Genomic DNA, 20,492 nt, shown 5'->3' on the forward strand with positions numbered 1-20,492 from the left:
TTTTGTTCATAGTGGTGGATAATGCAGGAAGTCTTCAATCAAAGGAACACAGTTTCCTTACAAAAAGAGTCCAATAATAAATGAATGTGAATGTGAGACAAGCAAAGCTCTTTTCTAATTCGATCCAAGTTTTTCTCTAATCCGCTTTTTTCCTTTTTTCTTAGTAGCTACAAAGATGAAGTCAGCTCCATCCTGTCATCTCTCACTGCTCCTTCTGCTTGTAGTTAACCTAACAGGTAAGAAACAATGGCATCTGAGCATACAATTATATACTGTCTGTTAAATTGACTACAACTTCATATGTAAGTAAAAACTGAAAGTTACGAGCTAGTTGAATTTTGAATAGAGCAATGTTTCATTGATGAATATGGTCTTTGATATAGGCGTTTCTGTCTCTGTGTACCCAACCCCCTCCTCGGTTTTTAGGTGTTTATGGGAAAAGAATCATCGGGGGTGCAGAGGTAGAGCCCTACTCCATCAAGTATCAAGCTTCCCTCCGGTTCATGAACTACCACTTCTGTGGAGGCACGCTCATCCACCCACAGTGGGTGGCATCTGCTGCCCACTGCTGGAGGCCGTAAGTCACTGCCGTTTTACACCTGTGGCGCTCACATTGAGGGCCAGATTTACCGAGCACCCATGATATTGAATCTCAAAGCTTTTTGAAACCTTTTTGTGGCTTCATAAGAATGATGATGGATGGATTATCTGATCAGAAGTCAATGAGCCTGCACCTTAAACACGATGCACCTTCAAAATCTTGACCTTTGTCTTCTACTGTGTTTTTGTAGGAGTCACCTGATCAAAGTGGTCCTGAGTGAACACAGTATCACCAAGGTGGAGGGCTATGAGCAGATTTTCAATGTCTCCTTAGTCATCAGGCACTACCAGTACCAACACTGGACGTTTGACAATGATATCATGCTGCTGAAGGTAAGAGCTGGCAGAGGAATATGTGTTGATGCAGATATGGATTTGATATACACACTGTGATTCAAAGCATGAGCTGAAACCAATTTAAGATACTGATTAAGGTATATACTGATTTGTGATTCCAGGTATGTCAGTGACCTGCAGCACTATTGTGAGGCAGACTTTAGTGAAAAATGTCATTTGGCTAATTAATATACAGTATACATGTAGCATTATTTTACATTTATAAATGATGTTTGGTCTGTTGTGTTCCTCATTTGCTCTGCTCCTCAATGGACATGTGTCATATCGTGGTAACCATGGATACAATTCATAAAAGTGAAAACAGACTGTAGGCCAATGATTAAGGATTATACTTTAAATGCTCACTATTTGGATCAACTAACTGTAAGAGTTACTCCAGTAATGTAGTATTGCATAAGCATAAAGTTGAGGGACTCACACAAGAGACAGATTTTAAACAACGGTCATAATCAAAGTAGTCCAGGTAAATATATTACCCTTACTTTTAGTCATTGGTATTGATCAAATTCCAAATAATACTGAATCCTACTTCTCCCATAATGCAACTCACTAGTATCTTTTCCTTGGATCTTCCCTGTGGGTAAATTACTATGTATTTTGAACTTCACAGCCCCAGTTTTAAATGCATATTGTCAGCTACAAACTTGTGGTCTCTGAAGACCAGTTGTGGAAAAAGTATTGAGATCCTTTACCTAAGTAAAAGTACCAACACAACAAGGTCAAATTAATGTTGTTGTTGTCTTTACTCAGGCAATCCAGTACAGGAGTCCTGCTCAGCCCTCATGTAAAAGTGGTAAAGACTAGCCTGCCTGACTCAGCACCTGAACCATACAGTGTATAGTATATCATGAAATATAGACTGAGGCGAAAGAGATTCATCCAGCTACTAACTGTCTTCTTCCCAAAACCGCTACCTGTTCACTCGCACTCTTACTCAGAATACCTAAGAATACTCAATGAAAACACTTTGGTTAAGAACAGATCCCTTCTAAAGTGTAACAGTCATTATGGTTGCTGGATAAAATTTAATATGCAAGTACTATTGCTGCCAGTCTAGACCAACCGAAGGGAGCCTACGTCTATGGACCTGACCAGTCACACACAATCTGTGCTTTTGCACACTTTCGTCCACGCCTTTCAGTGAGTCTTGTATGAATTGAGTGGCCGCCTCGCAAGTTAGTTTTCTTTTGTTGGGATTCTTGCTTGAAGTGACACAGTGTCCCCAGGCAATCGAAGAATGTGTGCTGTTCCTCTGGACATCTCACATTAGATGAAAAGTTGCCTTGATAAAGAGAGCTGCTAAATTGACTTTTGTTCTTTAACATACTTTTTTCTGTTAACAATGACAATGAAGATCTATTTTATTCTATTCTATTCTATTCTATTCTATTTTATTCTATTGTATTAGCAGATAGACTCGGTGGAGCTAAGATCAGCGTCATCAGGCTTTTGACACAAGCAGTTGGCTAAATGACAAAAATACCACAGATTATTGCAAATTCTGCAGACTTGGTTAGGTCACTTCTCGAGTGCTCTGGGCATCAACCAGGATCTTGCCAAATGTTGCCAATAACAGCTATTTTGATTTTCCTGCCATCTGTTTCCGCTCAACCTTTCTGGTACTTTCCACAATACTTTCACTTCCATATTTCACATAGTTACATTGGAAAAAAGATCAACCCTTTATCAAACAATAGTTTCCAAAATCATTTATATATTTTCTTTGATTAACATACTTGCAAAACAATCATCCACACATTTCATCCTCTTAATTCATTCTCTTAAGAAATTAATCCTATATTTTTGTGCTTCTTTCCAAATTCACTGAGTATATCTCTTACTATTAGCTCTAATAATTAGCTTTAATAATTTTTTTGTTTAATTTTTGTTTCTTCTTTCTGTTTTTCTCTTGCTGGGCTTCCTTGCTTTGTGGCTGTGGATCCATTGTTGTAGCTGACGGTTCAGGTCTTGGTGACATGCAGGTGAAATAGTCAATAAGCAATTCTTCCATTCCAATATTCAGGATAGAGTGGGCTTGTGGAGGTTCTATCTCCTTTTCTGTGTCTTCCTCTGTCAGGACCTTGTGATCTTGTTTCTCTGTCTTGACTAGACTTTGGTGTGGCCTTCTCCATTTTTTCCATCTCAAAATCTCACTCAAGTAAATGTTGGAATGTATTATCAGCTACATATTCTTAAAGTATCAAAGTAAAGCAGCATTTTGTTGTTGATGGTCGGGAAGTAGCCGATTCAAATGACTTTAAAGTAAAATCTTATTTTGCATTGTAGTGACAACACTTCAACCATCAACCATTAATTTATATCAGCTTGTTAGAAAATACTTCCCATGACCCATTATTCGTGTTATTCATTTCCTATGACACAGTGGGAAGGGGCTGTTTGATGTCAGTAAGAATACTGACTTACTGAGCTGAAGTTCCAGTGTATTGCAACAACTGAAACACAACCAAAGTGATCCCTCCTATGGCTGTTGAACTAGAGCCTGTTTCAGCAAGCAGAAGTCACTTTGAAGAGCAATAAGCCTCTTTACTCACACTGCAGAAACTCCTTTTGTGATGTGACTAGCAAATACAACGCTACCTTAAGTATTAGCATATTATGTTGACTGACTGAATGACTGTTCCCTTCTCTGTGGGTCAGTTGGAGCGGCCAGCTATCATCAATGCCAGGGTCGAGCCGGCCCCTTTGCCAGATCCGGACTCACCCCCGTTGGCTGACCTTGCCCGGTGCACAGTCAGCGGCTGGGGCGTGACCTGGCTGAACAGCTACAGACTTTCACCTGTACTGAGGTCTGTGAGTGTGGACATCTTCTCTAACTGTTGGTACTACTACTACTTCAGGATCACAGAGAACATGATCTGTGCTGGCTCAATCTATGGTGGAAAAGATTCCTGTCAGGTGAGCCACAAAGTTGTGTTTCAGAATCAGAATGGTACTTAATTAATGCCCTGTGGGAAATTGCTGTGTTGCAATGCTCCACACATACACACAAATTCCACACATATAAATATAATAAAAATAAATAATAAAAATATAACCCCCCATATTCAAATGTAAAAGAAAATAATAAAAATAATAAGAATAATATGCCCTGTCAGAAATAAACATTATATACATAGTTACTATTATTTACATTGCCATTTACAGTAAACTGAAATTTGTCTTAAACTGTCCAGGAATCAATCAATTGACTGATCGATTCTCAGAGGGAAGAGTTAAACTGATTTCCTGTGGCGCTCTGTGGTGCAACGTGGGGGTTGTTTGAGAGGGTGAGATTTCTTTTGATTGTCATAGCAACTGATAATTAAATACTTCCAGGTGAACAGTAAACATGGAAATATAGGGTAAAACTTAAAATGCGATGAGTGATGATGTAATAATGTAATACTGAAAATCACTCAATAGTTTACTGTAACATTATTGGGCTATACGTTAAGGTTTAAATTAAAGGTAATTTTGATGTCACATTAGGGAGGAGGTTGCTTCAGTATCATTCACTACGATATTTCATAGATCACCAGCCCCACCATCAAGGTTCAAAACACAGGACTGAAAGTTGTGCTCAGCTCAATTGCTCTCAAATTGATTGACACCAAGAACAGTTTGTTTCAGGTATTGATATTTTTAATACTGTTAAAGCTACATCGATAGATTTTTTTTGCCACTTGGGGGCAGTGGAACAAGCTGCAAACACAACACTGATATCTATCACCTTATATAAAGTTGGCAAACATGTTAGAAAACAGTAGACAGAAATCTAATATAAATATATTACATACTATTATAGATCATAATGTATATTATATAAAAATAATATATTTTTTGGAGTCATGTTTCTGGCAACCTGACAAATTTAAGTCCAATATTCATTTTCCTTTTATGATTTTGTCTTCACCGACTCCTGAGAAAAAACAATCTGGGTCTTAAGCTGCTAAATAGTGCCATTGTGGAGCCACTATGGTCACCAGCTGCTCACTATGTTTGACCCCACTGTACATATAGTGTACACATCGTTTTAGAGTTTTTTTTGCTGAAAAAAGCTGCCGGCTGTTGTTGGACACAAAGTTGTGTTATGGACTGGTCAAATCTAGGGATGAGTGGTCACCAACAGTAGTCCTAACCTAAAGAAAATGAAAAAAGAAACCAACCAAGCAGGAACCGGTTTCTATGACAATAGAAACAATGAGAAACAGCTCATAAGAACAGATACGCAAGCCAAATCAAAACAATGTTACCTGTTGCAACCTGTAGTCGGGTGTGAATACTCTCTCGATTCTTCCCTTGATCCACTGTGAATATGAAAATATGAATTGATGCACCTTTAAAGACTTTTTACACCAACAATTTAGCAAGAAGACAAGCACACATTTTCAGTTATGATCTCTTGAGAACCACACAACATTCATATGTTTCATCTGTCAAGCTTTTACTTTACATTAAAATGTGGCGCAGTACTCTGACAAAACTTGTTCTGTTTACGCTTCCATCCTCAGGGTGACTCAGGAGGACCTCTTGTCTGTAATGGTAAATTTGAGGGCATTGTTTCTTGGGGCATCGGCTGTGCCTATGCTTATTTCCCTGGCGTCTACACCAAGGTCAGAAACTACCACGGATGGATCAACTGGGTCATCCAGAACAGCTAATGAGATTCTTAATAACAAGACTCTACTGTGAGGAAGATTTGCATGGATCCTAATGGATCCAGTGGGGTTTTTTTGTTGTCTTTTATACAGTACTTTATGTAAACATGAATTTAATGCCAAAACACTGATCTGTGACATACACTCCATAAGTGTTAACTCATTTAAGCACACACAGATAAGAATACACACTTTTTTCCCACTTAGTGAATATCACCTGAGAGAGAGAGAGAGAGAGAGAGAGAGAGAGAGAGAGAGAGAGAGAGAGGACTTATGAGGTTATTATGAAATAATAAACCTATTCTTACATATATGTTCAATGCACTTTGTACTTTATAGTTATTCTATTGTGTTTGTAGTGTTTTCTGAAGTGATGTCACAGATCTTGGATCTCATTCACCTCAGGGAACATTTTGGTTTTCGAAGCCGACTTAAAGAGAAACCGAAATTATTTTTGGTTACCTACCGCACCCTGATGCTCAACAGAGATAAAACAAAAGCAATCAAGCAAAATTTTACACTGACTATTTGAGACAGGCATGCAACGTGCCTAAACCTCACCTTTACTATTATGACTGTTCAAAAATGAACTTGACTAATGGCAGCAACAAAGCTGACCCTGTGACTGCCTCATAACAGTATGTTGACATCCTAGCAAGTGATTGGCTGTGACTGCACCCTCTCCGCCTTCCCTCTGTCCCATTTACATTTAAAACTGAGCAAGAGCACACTCATTCACTGACTCAAAAACAGTCATAGAAAGCCCAAGTGTAAGGATGGAAGACAAAATCAGGGAACTGATCAGACAGTCTCAGGAAGCAAAGGGTCAAGCCTACTGTCCTTACAGCAAGTTCAGAGTGGGGGCTGCTCTCCTGACAGACAACGACTGTTACTTTAAAGGTAAAGTACATGTGAACTTGGCCTTGTTGGATCACAGTGAATATTTGGTGTGAGGCTTGAAATTTAGGTTTAGGATGAATAGGAATTGAACATCTGCTTTTTGTTTCATCGTCAACTATTAATGCTGAATTGCTCAAATTGTGTTATTAAATGTTTTACTAAAATGTATCTCTCAAGTTCTTTACTTATTACTTATTATCAGAGCTGCAGTATTACATGGCTTTGTTTAAGTAAGGAGCATGGGTTTGGGCTCAACATTGGTAGGGACACAGCAACCCCTCTAAAACAAAGAGGACTGCTGTCAACAGAATGGTTTATTAACATATGATCTGTATATACATTAAGATCCGTATTTACCTGTATTTACATTTAAATAAAAACTACACAGGAAACAAATCAAGGATTAAAAGAAATCAAACTTTAGGAAATTACTTGTTAATGGAAAAAATATATATATTTTTGCATTTTTGCATCCAACATCAACATTTTTATATTCATTAGGCCTACTGGTGTTGCAGTTCCCCCCTACCCCCTTGATTTCACATTTAAAACCACAGTAAAATGCTGCTAATCCAGTGATGCATCAGTATTGATAATCTAAAAATGTAAGGCTGGTGATGTTAGGTAGATAGCAGAGTAGATGCGCTGTGGTTAAGGAGCTCCTGATGTGTCTTTTTTGGTGGCATGATATCTACAAAGTACAAAACATTTTGGTAAATGGACAAAATTTTGGCAATAGAGGAAAGGGAGTCATCTGAATAACAAATTTTTTGCCAATGCTTGAGGTCTGGACTGACACTGATAATGGACCGTTGTCAGCACATTGATCCACTCTCACTTCCCTCATGTCTCTGAGTAAGTGCGATATTTAAAAAAATAAAAATATTAACAAAATGATAAAATACAGACCATAAAATACAGACCTGGTACAAACAGATTAACCAAGATGTGTCTACAGCTGCCTTTTAAAAGAATCCACAGTATCAGCAGATCTTGAGTTTCAAAACCTGTTGCCAAACAATTCACTGCCAAACAATTTAATTAGTCAACTGACCTACATTAAGACATTGAATGCCATGTTCTTGTAGATAAAAATCTTTATTAGTTTTAAGAAGCATAAAGGAAATTAATGAATAAATATCAAAGCAGGTCAAACTCAACCACACATTTAAATAAAGTGTTTTTAAATGAGTTTCTTTTAATTAAAAAAGTTACACCTCATTTTTTACAGATGGAGAGGGATGTAAATGAAGTTCAAAGGACAGGAAAAAAAAATATAATGTTTGGTCTACTTATTCCATGCATTAACATTTACAGTGGTTTGAGGCCACAGACTTAAATGGGAAGGAATAATATAGTAGGATTTATTGTTCCTACCTGATTCAGACAACTGGCAACACCTTACAAAAATAAATGAAATCAGCCCCAAATAAATAGCAACTAATATGAAAAGAAGGCAGATTTAACCCTAAAGCAGGGAGAAGTGACAGAATTTCATTTATATTACCATTTTGATATTTGTTGTGTTTTGTTTCCAAATTAAAAGTTCAAAAGTAGTTAATGATTACCTGACAACAGTCAGGTCAAATCAGTGGACTCAGGGTAAAGATAAAATTTTAACATGTCTCTCTACAACAGCCCATCATTAAATTCTTTTATTATCCCTGTTGATTTAATAAAGTCACACTTGTATATGCTGACAGGTTGTCAACAGCAAGGCAAAGACACCACTGTCCTGTCCAAGTTGCTGGACTGTGCAAAGCTTAGCAACTCACGTGTCCCTCAGTGGAAATGACTGGCCAGCAGCTGTGAGAGCAAAGACCCACTGAGTAACTATTTGACTAGTGCAGAAGAAGCAAACAGACAGTGCCTTTGATGGCAAACTGCCCCTTTTAGCAACTCCAGGTTTTAACTATTTATGTGACAGCAGTAAAAACATTTGATGACAACCTTTGTGTTTCCTGCAGGTTGCAATGTGGAGAATGCTTGCACCAACCTGGGTGTGTGTGCTGAAAGGACTGCCATCACAAAAGCAGTATCAGAGGGCCACAAAACTTTCAAGGCTATTGCAATTGCTAGGTACTTACCACATTTTAGAAATAAAAAACTGTTCTGGTAACCACACCTTTTCCCTGCACTATATACATTTCGATATTACTAAACCATGACTACTACTACTAAATCAGCTTATGTTTCAGTTATTTTTGCACATCACCAGACCTTCCAATATTGAGTAAGCCTTGCCCCATTACTTCTCAGAACTAAAGTCTGTCTTATGTAAGACAATCAAAACCAGCTGACCAGCTGGGTAGGCATGAACGAGACGCATGAGTCTGTCAAGCAGCAGGTTAACATGCTGCATGTAAATGAGCAAAAGAAAATGTATAATCGAGCAAAGAGACTTAGAAGGGGGTGGGAAATCCTGCAATATGAGATTAATTATTAAATCAACACTGTGACTCACTATCATCAGTCCGAAATATCACAGAGAAGTTACAAAAACATTGATACATTTCATAATCAAGTGCTTGTTTGCCTATTTGAAAACACAATTGCTTTATTTCTCAGCTACATTTTTTCTCTATGCTCTTTGCAGTGACATGGAGGACAAGTTCATTTCCCCATGTGGTGCCTGCAGACAGGTCATGAGAGAGGTATCATCTCTGCTTGATTGAATGCATTTTTTAATAGGCAATTAGTTTACAGTCAGTGATGTTGTACAGCATCAAGCTCTCTCAGGACAGCAATTTTTGTTTCTAAATGACTGGCAATATTTACACTGCCTTTTACTAGCAACTACGAGAACTTTTCTTTTCTCTTTCCTGTACAGTTTGGATCAAAATGGGATGTGTACATGACAAAGCCTGACGGCTCGCACAAGAAGATGACTGTGGACGAGCTGCTGCCAATCTCCTTTGGTCCTGATGACCTGTCCGTGAAGAAAATAAATAAAAACTAACAAGCTTGTACTCCAGTACAAAAAACACATACATGTTGTATCTTTGAGCTGCCATGACATGTACTGTGTTTAATGAACATGCGGGGCATGTATCCATGCTTAGCAGTGGTTATATTCATGGTAAATATTTGCTCTTGTATTATCCGCTAGTTGTAAACACACATTTGTCATATTTAAATTGACTCTATGTATACTGCAGCCAGGTCATTCACCCAGCCTTAATTAGTCATTAAGATATTGAATGCTGTGTTGTTGTAGATAAAAATATTTATTAGTTTAAAGAAGCATGAAGGAAATTACATAAATATCAAAGCAGGTCAAACTCATCCACACATTTAAATAAACTATTACAGATGGATAGGTACGTAAATCAAGTACAAAGGACGTTGAAGAAAAAAAAATGATTTGAGTGACAGTGTACAGCAAATATTATTTCTGAGCAGCAAATTATTCAATTACAGAGCAAAAACAGGAGACTGAGGGGCTGAAACATTTAAATTGCCAGTGCAAATTCATTTAACATTTATTAGTGATTTTAGGTCTACTTATTCCATGCATTAACATTTACAGTGGTTTGAGCACACAGACTCAAAAAGGGAAGGTATAATATGGTATGATTTATCGTTTCTCCCTGATTCAGACAACTGGCAACAACTTAAAAAAATAAGTGAAATCGCCCCCAAACAAACAGTAACTGTAGTGACGAAAAGGCAGATTTCAACATTCTCAGTATGACTTACCAAAAATGACATTTAACATCTTTAGAATTCAAATGTAACATATTTAATGTTAAATCCTTAACCAAAACAGCAGCAAGACATGGCAACCTGGTCTGAGCAGAAAAACATCAGGACAAATCCTATATGTGTGTCAATGTAAGTGATTTTATGTGAATAAATTGTTTATTGCTGTTTACTAAGCTGTGATATATATCTGGAATCAAAAAGGTTGTTTAAGATCTCTAATAGCAAACAAAGGTCAATAATCACGTTCAACTGAAGGCTCCTAAAAGTTCCCAAAAAAATGATTTATCTATAAGTTTAGCGCAGCAGGCCCAGTTTGCAAGCCTTTATTCTGATTAACCTGCTTCTATGTGGAGATGTGATCATGTACAGCAGGATTCTCCATCACAGGGACATAATGCCAGAGGTCAAACTCATGACAGGGGGCTGTAGTAAAAAGGTGTGATCAGGCTTGAAGGACATTTTAAAGGCTCTGGATGGATCAAAGTACTTAAGCAAAAAAATTGCACTTATCCCGTGCTGTGTGACTTCACCTCATACATGTAAAGAGACAAGAATAGAGAAGAAGAAAATAACAACTGTAGCTAACAACATACACCACCTGTGTGTGTGTGTGAGAGAGAGAGAGAGAGAGAGCTACTTGTTATGTCTATGTGCAACTGTTCAGACTCATTTCAGACATGTTGACATTTTTCATCTATTTTGTTGTAGATTTTCTCCTGCTGTCTCTGTACAGAAGACTTGAAGTGGTGTCATACAGCCCAGAGTTTGCCTTTGCCTCGACATGCGTTACTCTAATGTCTTTAAGATGCACACAGGTGCAGTTTAAAGGTTTGCTGTTGCACACTACTCTAGGCCATTGGTTTCCATAAGCTCCACACTATAACAGATGAAACAAGACATTGTGTAAACTGGTTGCAACAGTGCAGTGCAGCAACTTAACTCTGCAAAGAACTTAATTCATAATTTGAAATCTGCAACACTCTGCAGTTTTCTTACTAAAGACTTTAATCAGGAGGCAAGACCATAAAGTGTAATTGCTACAATTCGTACCGATCTTACTTTGACTTCAGCTGTCAGAGGGGGAGGTGTTAGTGGTCTCATCAAGAGATGGCCAGGCAGGGACCTGTAATCTGGGCAGGGTGCCCTCCATTAGCCTTTCCATCCATAGTCCCAGCCTGTCAAGCTTATGATGGACTTCTATGCTGGTGGCCCTACTGGAGCCTCTCTTGGGGCCAGCCCCGTCCTCCCTGGAATGGGACCGGGATCGAGAGTGGGAGCTGGACCTAGACCTGGAGCGGGACTTTCTCCTGCTGTCAGAGGAGAATGAGGTCTCAGATGAGGAGTCGCTGGGATCATCCCCCGTGAAGACGGGTCTAAAGAGGCAAAAGTATTTCTTGTAGCCATTGAGAGCCAAGACGTGTCCTGCGTAGTCTGAAGGCTCCTCATCTTCATCAGAGTGGGCCTCGTTCTCGGCAGCGTCAGAGGCTGAGCGAAGCAGTGATGGCATCCAGTGACGGTGCTTATCAACATTGAGGAAGGAGAAGTGGAGGGTCTGAGTCCTGTTGTGGCAGAGGGATTTGGGATTAAAGAGGTGGAACGAGCAATGGTTGATGAAAAATGGGGCCACTGGGGTATTTTTAATAGACCACATAAATAATGAAGAACATAAATGCTATTATCATGATTATACCCTTAGTTTCATATTTATTTTTTATACAAAAAATGCAGAGAGTGCAAAGATGCACTTATAAAAAGGTCTGCCAGAGACCAGACACAAACCCACTTTAGACTTTTTTTGTCTGATATGCACAAATAATTTAACCATAAAAAAGTATCAATTCAATACTGAGTGAAGAAACCTACCCGGAGAAAGAGAAAACCTCCTTGGCAAATTTCCTGAGCAAAGCATTCTTGGAGGCATTGGTGAGCACCAGTACAACATTGATATGGCCAGGCATCAGTTTAACCAGGTTACTGGTGTATGTGATGTCTGTCAGCTCTGTCACTTCCACAAAGTCCTTCTTAGGGGGACGGCTACATGGAACAATGACAAAGACAGAGAGATGTTAAGTTAACAGGCAAGAGCAGAAAAGTGGGAATTACATTTCTCTGGATTTTGTACTCTAGAGTTGTTGTCTTAGGAAGGGATCACTTCATGGCCAGAGAGAGGAGGGATGATTAAAGCTACCAATGTCTCTCAATGTGCACGTGGCATGTGAGTATTGTACTTAGACAAAGAAAAAGAACCTTTCCTTTAAGTACCACAAAGGACACAAGACAGATTTTAAAATACTTATTACTAGACTGGGTCAGTTTCTGAGAATGATAATTATGCTGTGTGTTGTAATTAACATACCCTGCACAAGCCTTGCACGTGGCTGCCAAATTTACTTATTCCAGAAAATGTTGTGTTACAGATACAGTGACTTTATTGGGGGCTTGGCTCAAACCGAAACTAGAGAGCAGGTGAAAGAGCCAAATTCAAGAGGGACAAAAGTTAATCACTCAGCAAATCAGATGGATTAGGTATCAACCAGTTGTAGATTAACAGGGACAGTTGCTCAATAATTTCTGTTAAACTTTTAACGAGTTCCTTCATCTCTTTACTTGTTTTTTTAAACACTCCCACTATTGGTCTGAATAAAATATGAATTCATAAACACTACACTCATTTGATTTCATTGATCATGAAAAACTGTATTTTGGTGTTACAGAAATGATTTGACAACTTCAGAATGATCTTAAATTAGAACAAACCACAAAAGCCCCAAGGTCCTGCCAGTTGGATACACTGTCATTCAACTGCAAAACAAGTTTTCAAAAGCATCTTCCAGAGAGTGTGAGCACTGCACGTCGTTCATGTGAAAACAAACATTTGGTTGTGGGTCTGCTGTGACAGTATTCTGTGTCCATCTTGTGTTTGTTTAATGTCACTACATTACCTCGAGGTGTTTGCTCTACTTGATGCATCATTCTCAGTTTGTGGTTGTTCCCTAGGTTTTGGTTTCCGGGGTTTGTTCTCCCCTGGCTCACTGAAAATAGACCGGAGAAAGAAAATCATCTGTATGGAGACCGAAAGCTCCGACTACTGCTGGGGCAACACCACCCAGCCAGTATTGGCCTCAACTGGAGTCAAAACCAGGAATAATCATGTAGACTTAAAAGACAAATGACACAAACAAATGCTAATTCACAGATTTCTATTGCAAAGCTTATGAGTATCATTAGGTGTAAGACATTTTTAATTCAAGTCATTTCTAGTCAAATGTTGAGGCATACAATTAAAATCACTCAGACTGAACCGTGCCTCTCACCTGAAGGCCTGGATGATGACGGTGCCAAAAAGAATGAAGAGGGCCGAGAAGATCAAGGACAGGATGGGCATCATCTCTCGCCTTGAGGAGAGACACACATTATTATTAAAATATGTAGGAGAAAATGCAAAGCACCCCATATCAACCAGCAACAGCCATTACTGTCTCCATTTGGCCCGTTTCACCTCTACATGTAGTTACCGTTCTGAGGGACAAAGTAAATTCCTACAAACAGAGCCCCCATCAGGCAGGTATCATAACATCTTAATGCAGAAGTATGATTCAGCTACTGATACAATATCAGCAAAAGTGCAACACACAGTGTATTTCTCTTTTTCGCTCTAAATGCTGCAGACTTCCTGGGTGAGTGTTGTCTTACCAGTTGGAGTAGAGAAGGTCATCGTATATTTGAACGATGTAATCATAGGCAGCATTCATCCATTGAATAATAAAAATCTGACGAGGGATCAGAAACAGAAGAGAAAACAGTTACAATAATCAAAAAAATGTCCAATCGATCTGTGCATTTGTGCGCAGAGCAAGTCTGGTGGTCTCACAACTGCGGCGAGTGTGTGTCCGCCGTGACTTACGGGGGCCATCTCGTTGTTGAGTTCTGGCAGAGTGGCGTCTGAGGTCAGGTAGGTGGGGTCCTTTTGGAGGAGCTCCAGCTGTTCGTGGAGGCGGTACTTGTCTTCTTCGCTGCCGTTCCAGCCACCACTTACAGAGCGGTACAGGACCTTACCAGCCTGGCTCCGCCTCTCAAGTATCACCACCTGTCAGTGTGGTTAAAAAGCACTTGTACTGTAAAATTATACAACCTGCATTTTTTTGTGTTCAGGGTAAAAAAAAAAAAAAGGTTTGCCAGCGAGTGCGCATTGTTCTTGATGTTTGTTTATAGACAGAAAATTGTGATTTGAAAAATGAGGTTTGCTTTACTGTATAGTATGTTCTCGCTGTTAGTGTTTCTGCCACCAACCTGAGGTGAGAGTGAAGCCTGATTGTGGAGCAGTGCCTGACAGAGAGGCTGCTGGTGACGCTGATAAACGTATGCAAAGCGCAGCACCTCTTTTCTGTTAGCTGTGGCAAAGTCCAGGAAAGCCTTATTGCCTGGAACAAAGGCTTGGTCCTCCCCTGTGATCAGCAGCACACAGTACCTGCAAACCATTCATTCACATCAATCCAAAAAGCCCTCAGATATGGTATTTCACTTCACAATTTGACAACCACAGTACTGCTTGTCTAACTCTTCTATTTGGATCTCAGCTTCTTACAGTTGTCGTATTATTTTAAAGTCAAATTCGATCCCGTTAGTTTGGTTTCGTTTATTGTCCTTTCCCTTCTACATTAATTCAGCACAAGGGGTGATTTTAAGCAAGGAATTATAAACTGTCTTACTTCCTCCGTCGGTGGAACTGCTTGACAGGACACAGCTCATCAAAAAGCTGCTGGTTGACGAGCCGTGGCACCTGCAGGAACTTGTTGTTGGAAACAAACTCATCCATGATCTGTCGCTTCATCCCTCTGGCCTGGGAGAGAGAAAGTTCAAGGGGTTTGAGCACCATAAAGCAAGAAAAGGGTTGACTAGAGTAGGTGTGCAACATTAAAAAAAAAAAAAAAAGACTAAAATTTGCAACTGGAAAAATAAGAAAATTCATTTCTTCAGCAATTTCTTTTCTTATTTATTTTTCCTTGATATTGCCAGACAAAAAATACCAAACATGATTCACATTTATATCGGGCCAGAATGTTCGGATATAACAGGAGGCAATGTGTCAGTACTGTTAAACTAAGGGAGTAGTGGTCTCAGGTGCAGGCTTTGCAGGGTGTACCTGGATGATGTCAACAGGCTTCTCTGTGTCCTCCTTAAACAGCAGCATGGTGGGGGCGTATGTGTTTATGTTGAACTGCCGCAGGAGCCGAGTGCAGTGCGTGTCACCCTGGTCCACAAAGCCGAAACGCACATAGTCTCTGAAGGCGAACGCTGTTAACTGGAGAGTAGAGTGGGAAGGTTACAGAGCCCCAAATAAACGCATTAAAATAAAGAGAACAGGAGCTGAAGGAGGAGAGTTCAAGGCAAACTGATATCTGCTTTTAACTCATAACTGTATACATTAGATAGTTGTAACGGAGATATCTGATTGGTTGAAACTATGTTCTCATGTGTTCTATAGCCTGCCACCTCAGTGCCCTCTCTCCCTGTCTTGACCCAACACATTCATTTGCATTAAGTTATGAAAACTATATTTCCAGTGGGCATTTGATGGTGATTTTAAAAGACTATAACAATGGAGGAACTATTAAATCATTAGTGAAAAGAAAAATGATCTCAAGCAGAAACAGCTGCTCAGACAGATGCCTCTGTAGTTGCTGTTGGTGTCTAATTGATCTGCTCTCTTGTGTATTAGAGCAAACAACTCCTCAGCACCAAATCTCAGAATATTAAGCAACTTGAAGAAGTAGACTGTTTTCGACAATAATATTTAGTCTAATTAGTGTCCCACTTGTGTGTGTGTGTGTGTGTGTGTGTGTGTGTGTGTGTGTGTGTGTGTGTGTGTGTGTGTGTGTGTGCGCGAGAGGGTGTAAATACAATGCTTACTTTGTAGAGCAGGGGAACGACGGGGACTTGGTCAAACAAGAGAACAGTGGGCTTATTCTCCACATGCCAGTTATCCAGAAAAGTCAGGTAGTTGTTATCTGTGATCTGGAGAAACAATGGAAATCAGTTTAAAAAAAATGTATGTCCTTGCTAAATTAAATAACAGTCTACTGTAGCATAACTGAAAACCAGTATTATTTATCATGACCACAGGTGAAACTGCACCTGATAAGTTGTATCTATAAATATATATTAACTATCAGGCCTATATTTTCATATATACATATATATAAAAAAGCTCTATAGGTAACTACTGTTTAGGCCTATAAATTCCATAAAAAGTAGCAGTAGTGGCACATTTGTGTCACTTGCAGTTACCTTTTCAACCAGTTTGTGGGGCAGCAGGTCTTCAATGAACTGTCGCAGGTGTTCCCGTACCACAGCCTGATGAAAGAAAGTCACCCTGCCGTTCACCAGCGCAATGATGGAGGGAGCACGGTGTGCTCCCAGCTGGTTTGCCAGTCGACGCTCATAACCCAGGTCCACAACGCCAATGCCCACACCTGGTATGAAAGCAAAAACAGACTGTTATTGTACCTGATACAGTCGAGCCAAACACTAGTTCTCTGTGCTATTTTGGTAAACAGCACTGCATGAGAGAAGCAAGATATTACACTTAAAGCTGCACAGTATTGTTATATGAACAAAGGGTCAAGAATTATCACCCTACTCTGCACTTTCTCGCATCTTTTAGCTTACTGTTTTTGATTTTATTGCCAACAACTTTATGTGTCAAATGTGTGTGATACACAGCTTGTTGAGGAGTTCTGCCCCAGAGTGGGAAAAAAAAGGGACGCATGCTGCTTTAAAGCAGAAGGTAAGATTTCAATGAGCACATTTCAACAGTTTATATGTAACAAAGTTAAAGATGGTTTCATGTACTGACCAAATTTTAGGCTACATCTAGTTAAAATCTTGTAACATCCGTGTTTATCCATAATGAATGCAAACTGCACAGTTTATAACTGGTGTCTTTAGCACAGTAAAGAGCAACGGCTCACATTAACATGCAGGATATACTGTATTTCCAGGGCAGGCCACTGTACGGTTACAGACTAAGCATCAGACTTAATCTAAAGGGCACTGGGAACACTGTACTTCTAATTGGCAGAATTAACGCAACAACTTAAAATTCATCTCCAGGGCCAGACAACTTTTACATAGGGCTGAATTTCTCCCTTACACTCTAATGAATAATTAAAGAAATGGCCAGCTCTTTGTAAAGCATCTTAACACCCAAATCACATTTGTCCTAAAGGCCAACAACTGAGCAAGCATCACCCTTATGTTACGACGCTTTTAGGAAAACCAATCTCAATCCTTAGGGCGTGGCAGGGGGAAGACTGATGGGAGTCTTGTAACGAGCAGACTTACCCAGCGGCTCCAGCTCCTGCACCGTCTCCTTCCACACAGGCTCAATGTGTATACATGCAAAGCACCACTCAGAGGTCACTTTGATTAGGTATGGCCTCTTGTGGCTGTCTGGAAGGACGTCGCTGTTAAACTGTGCGTGGTGAAGCAGGTACTTGCTGTCTGCAAAGTCCCTGGACCTGGAGAAGTATCCGAAGCAAGACAGTGAGTCTTTTTTTAGACTTAGCCTTCAGGGTGCTGTCAGCACATGACCTCAGAGAAAACTGTCTATAATTCCAATTAGTTCACTCATTCTAAATCTTGGTGCAAATGCTGAGTAGAGTCAGAGATCCTTCTTTAAAACAACTAATCAAATATCAGGTTAGCATAGTTCAATGAGATGTCTTTAAATTGCTTATTTTGTTAGACTGACAAGCATAAAAAATGTATTCAGTTTACGATGGTTCAAAATGGAGAAAGACAAGCAAATCCTCATGTCTGAGAAGCTAAAGCCAGCAAATCATCATATTTGTCATTAACTGACTGACTGATTGATTAACTTGATGGGTCTGCACAACAGGACATATAAGTTAACAAAACTTTCCAAAACCTACGAATGGGACAATAACTACTGCACCTAAAAATCTTGGCACCAGGACTAGAACAGTTTTTTATTACCATGATTATCAATAACCAAACACAAGCCTAAGGAGGAGCCGAACCAACACCACTCTCTACACTGGATGCTTACTAGGATATAAGGAACACAGTTAATGAAACATGGAGAAAGAAACTGTTTGTCAGAAAAGACGTGTTTCCTTATCTACAAGAGTTGGTGTGAAGCATGCCAGTATTTTGATTTTGAAGAATTTAGTTATATATCCGCAGCTGCTCATGTACACCTTTACCAATGGGGTCTTCATAAACATTTCACATGGGACATGTTTAATCAAGGGAATCTGAATAAAATATGTCTCGCAGTGTTCTTCTGATTCCCACTAAATTACAGTGACACAAAACTGTAAATGGTGTACCTGGGGAAATGGAAAAAAGACTCATCAAAGTAGAAGCTGTTGTGGAAGCTGCGGAAACCGTGATGCTGTGACTGGCCAAAGGGCTGGTTTTCATCCATCTGCCCATAGCGGTCAAAGTTGGACCTTCGCTCCTCATTAGACAAAATCTGTGTGCCATGGAGAATGAAAGGTAGAAGTGAGAGGACAGTGTTACTGTTGTTATTAAAATGAGAGAGCGACCCTGATACAGAAAGTGAAACTGACTGAGTGAGTGACTACTTGGAGGTGTCAGCTGGAGTTTGTATGAAATTATGTATGTGAGAAATTGTAATGCATTTTCACCCACCTCATATGACTTGGAGATCTTGATGAACATATCCTCAGCTTTAGGGTCCTTATTCTTGTCTGGATGCCTACAAAAAAACAGCCCATACATGACACCACAAATCACTGTTAGATTCATGCAGAGTTAGACGACGGTTCACTATTTGTCATTTTAAATTGGACCATATTATAACGAGTTAAATGACAACAAACGCCAGTGCGGGTGTCAGATGCGCGTAGGGCTGATCTGCTACAGCCAAGATGTGATGGTGCTGTCAATCACTCACCATTCTCTGGCAAGGTTCTTGTACGCCCTTTTAATTTCTGCTTGACTGGCACTCCTGCTGACCCCCAGGATTTTATAAGGGTCATAGTCAGAGGCTGTTTTAACCGACTGCACACACAAAATTAGCAGAAAGATGGCGAGTAAGACCGGGCATGTCCCAGGATGTCGACTGGTTCTCCTAACCGTCATCGCTTGCCGCTGTCCTCGTCTAACGTTATCGCCACTTAACTAGCAACCGAGCTGCTCGGGAAAGTAATGCTCCAAAGCTATTCTGTAACGGACAAATGTATCATGCAAAGCGCTTACATTATCGGGTCTGCTGACTTCCTGAACGTTAAGTTTACCTACAGACGACATACTAGTATTCCACTACGATGAGGCCATTTTTTCCAAGCTAAAGCTGGACATTTGCAAACCGTCAGTGTCATTACCGCAATGAAACATCAAGCTTCCGGTTGCAAATTTCAAGATAAAATTCCCCATTAACCCTTGAAGAATACAATTTGTAATTAATCATATTAAATTGTCATAATATATTGGCCTATGTAAGACATTATACACACTGCTGAAAGACACACATTATGGAACATAATAGTGGATTTGTATAGGTTATTGACTGTCTTTGACAGATTGTGAATGCAGATCTAAATTTACAGTTGGAAATCATGATCATATGGGAAAACAATTAATAGTGATATTGGTAACCTGACATCGGTAATATTTCTTGAATTGTTGATTTGATCTGTTCATTAATAAATACAACTTGATGCATTATATGCTTGATTTATGATTGATTATTCAAATTGCATTTTATGTCGGACTAACTTTCAAAAACTCAAAGATGATGAGTTTACTATCATAGAGACCTAGCAAATTGGAAGGGAAATTTTTTTTTTGGATTCTTTGCTTAAAAAACAATCAGTTACTGTAGGCAATACATTTTCTGTTAGTTGAGTGATCAGTTATTCAAGTAATCATTTCAGCTTCATTGTTTGGCCCCCTAGGAAATCTACCCTCACACAACCACATACATGCAACAACATAGCAGGCTTGTGATTATCTATTTAGATCCATTACAGTTACAGAATTCCCAAAGGTTATGCCTGTGCTTTTATTTTGAAGCAAACAGATATATCATCCGATCTTGATCTCCCAACCCATAAATGCTCCTAACACTAGACACATTGACTAACGCGCATGCACCAGTCAACAGCTGTCTTCAAACTGCCCCCTTTGGTTTTATTGTCCTTTCCTGATCACACATGCAAAAAATAGCAAAAAAAAAGAGCTTTTCCCAGCTGTTACATGTAATCATGCTGTCGTTTCGCT

At 39.4% G+C, this 20,492-nt stretch overlaps 3 protein-coding genes across 4 annotated transcripts; 2 read left to right on the top strand and 1 right to left on the bottom strand.

Moving 5' to 3' along the window:
* Positions 1 to 175: 175 nt before the first annotated feature.
* LOC111221816 (trypsin-like) lies at positions 176 to 5,828 on the top strand. The gene is made up of 5 exons (XM_022745388.1): positions 176 to 236; positions 427 to 577; positions 792 to 933; positions 3,616 to 3,873; positions 5,469 to 5,828. Exons 1-5 carry the CDS (start codon positions 176 to 178, stop codon positions 5,616 to 5,618), a joined length of 762 nt encoding a protein of 253 aa, XP_022601109.1. The 3' UTR covers positions 5,619 to 5,828.
* Positions 5,829 to 6,334: 506 nt separating this feature from the next.
* On the top strand, positions 6,335 to 10,387 carry cda (cytidine deaminase). Its single transcript, XM_022745393.1, has 5 exons — positions 6,335 to 6,515; positions 8,483 to 8,594; positions 9,112 to 9,169; positions 9,346 to 9,493; positions 9,715 to 10,387. The coding sequence occupies exons 1-4, from the start codon at positions 6,392 to 6,394 to the stop codon at positions 9,472 to 9,474; spliced, it is 423 nt and encodes a 140-aa protein (XP_022601114.1). The 5' UTR covers positions 6,335 to 6,391; the 3' UTR covers positions 9,475 to 9,493; positions 9,715 to 10,387.
* A 105-nt stretch (positions 10,388 to 10,492) lies between these two features.
* LOC111221817 (dnaJ homolog subfamily C member 16-like) lies at positions 10,493 to 19,577 on the bottom strand. 2 transcript variants are annotated; one of them, XM_022745390.1, is made up of 15 exons: positions 19,470 to 19,577; positions 18,900 to 18,966; positions 18,575 to 18,720; positions 17,565 to 17,740; positions 16,509 to 16,693; positions 16,131 to 16,235; positions 15,364 to 15,522; positions 14,930 to 15,060; positions 14,511 to 14,688; positions 14,125 to 14,307; positions 13,914 to 13,990; positions 13,535 to 13,615; positions 13,163 to 13,252; positions 12,084 to 12,254; positions 10,493 to 11,779 (listed from the first exon to the last, which is right to left on the bottom strand). In XM_022745390.1, coding segments are annotated over exons 1-15 (2,244 nt in total). In that variant the 5' UTR covers positions 19,472 to 19,577; the 3' UTR covers positions 10,493 to 11,286. The 2 variants fall into 2 exon arrangements, with proteins under 2 accessions (XP_022601111.1, XP_022601110.1); XM_022745389.1 differs by having other exon boundaries at positions 19,165 to 19,577.
* Between the last annotated feature and the right edge of the window lie 915 nt (positions 19,578 to 20,492).

The sequence above is a fragment of the Seriola dumerili genome, unplaced genomic scaffold, assembly GCF_002260705.1.
Source record: "Seriola dumerili isolate Sdu_G_001 unplaced genomic scaffold, Sdu_1.0 BDQW01000088.1, whole genome shotgun sequence".
Taxonomy (NCBI): domain Eukaryota; kingdom Metazoa; phylum Chordata; class Actinopteri; order Carangiformes; family Carangidae; genus Seriola; species Seriola dumerili.

Excerpts from the sequence above, each read along its gene's own strand:
- LOC111221816 (XM_022745388.1), top strand. The coding sequence starts at position 176 with ATGAAGTCAGCTCCATCCTGTCATCTCTCACTGCTCCTTCTGCTTGTA. Across the intron at positions 578-791 it reads GCTGCCCACTGCTGGAGGCC|GAGTCACCTGATCAAAGTGG; the intron begins GTAAGTCACTGC and ends GTGTTTTTGTAG. Across the intron at positions 934-3,615 it reads ATGATATCATGCTGCTGAAG|TTGGAGCGGCCAGCTATCAT; the intron begins GTAAGAGCTGGC and ends TCTGTGGGTCAG.
- cda (XM_022745393.1), top strand. The coding sequence starts at position 6,392 with ATGGAAGACAAAATCAGGGAACTGATCAGACAGTCTCAGGAAGCAAAG. Across the intron at positions 8,595-9,111 it reads AAGGCTATTGCAATTGCTAG|TGACATGGAGGACAAGTTCA; the intron begins GTACTTACCACA and ends TGCTCTTTGCAG. Across the intron at positions 9,170-9,345 it reads GCAGACAGGTCATGAGAGAG|TTTGGATCAAAATGGGATGT; the intron begins GTATCATCTCTG and ends TTTCCTGTACAG.
- LOC111221817 (XM_022745389.1), bottom strand. The coding sequence starts at position 19,352 with ATGACGGTTAGGAGAACCAGTCGACATCCTGGGACATGCCCGGTCTTA. Across the intron at positions 17,741-18,574 it reads TCTTTTTTCCATTTCCCCAG|GTCCAGGGACTTTGCAGACA; the intron begins GTACACCATTTA and ends ATACTTCTCCAG. Across the intron at positions 16,694-17,564 it reads GCAGGAGCTGGAGCCGCTGG|GTGTGGGCATTGGCGTTGTG; the intron begins GTAAGTCTGCTC and ends CTTTCATACCAG.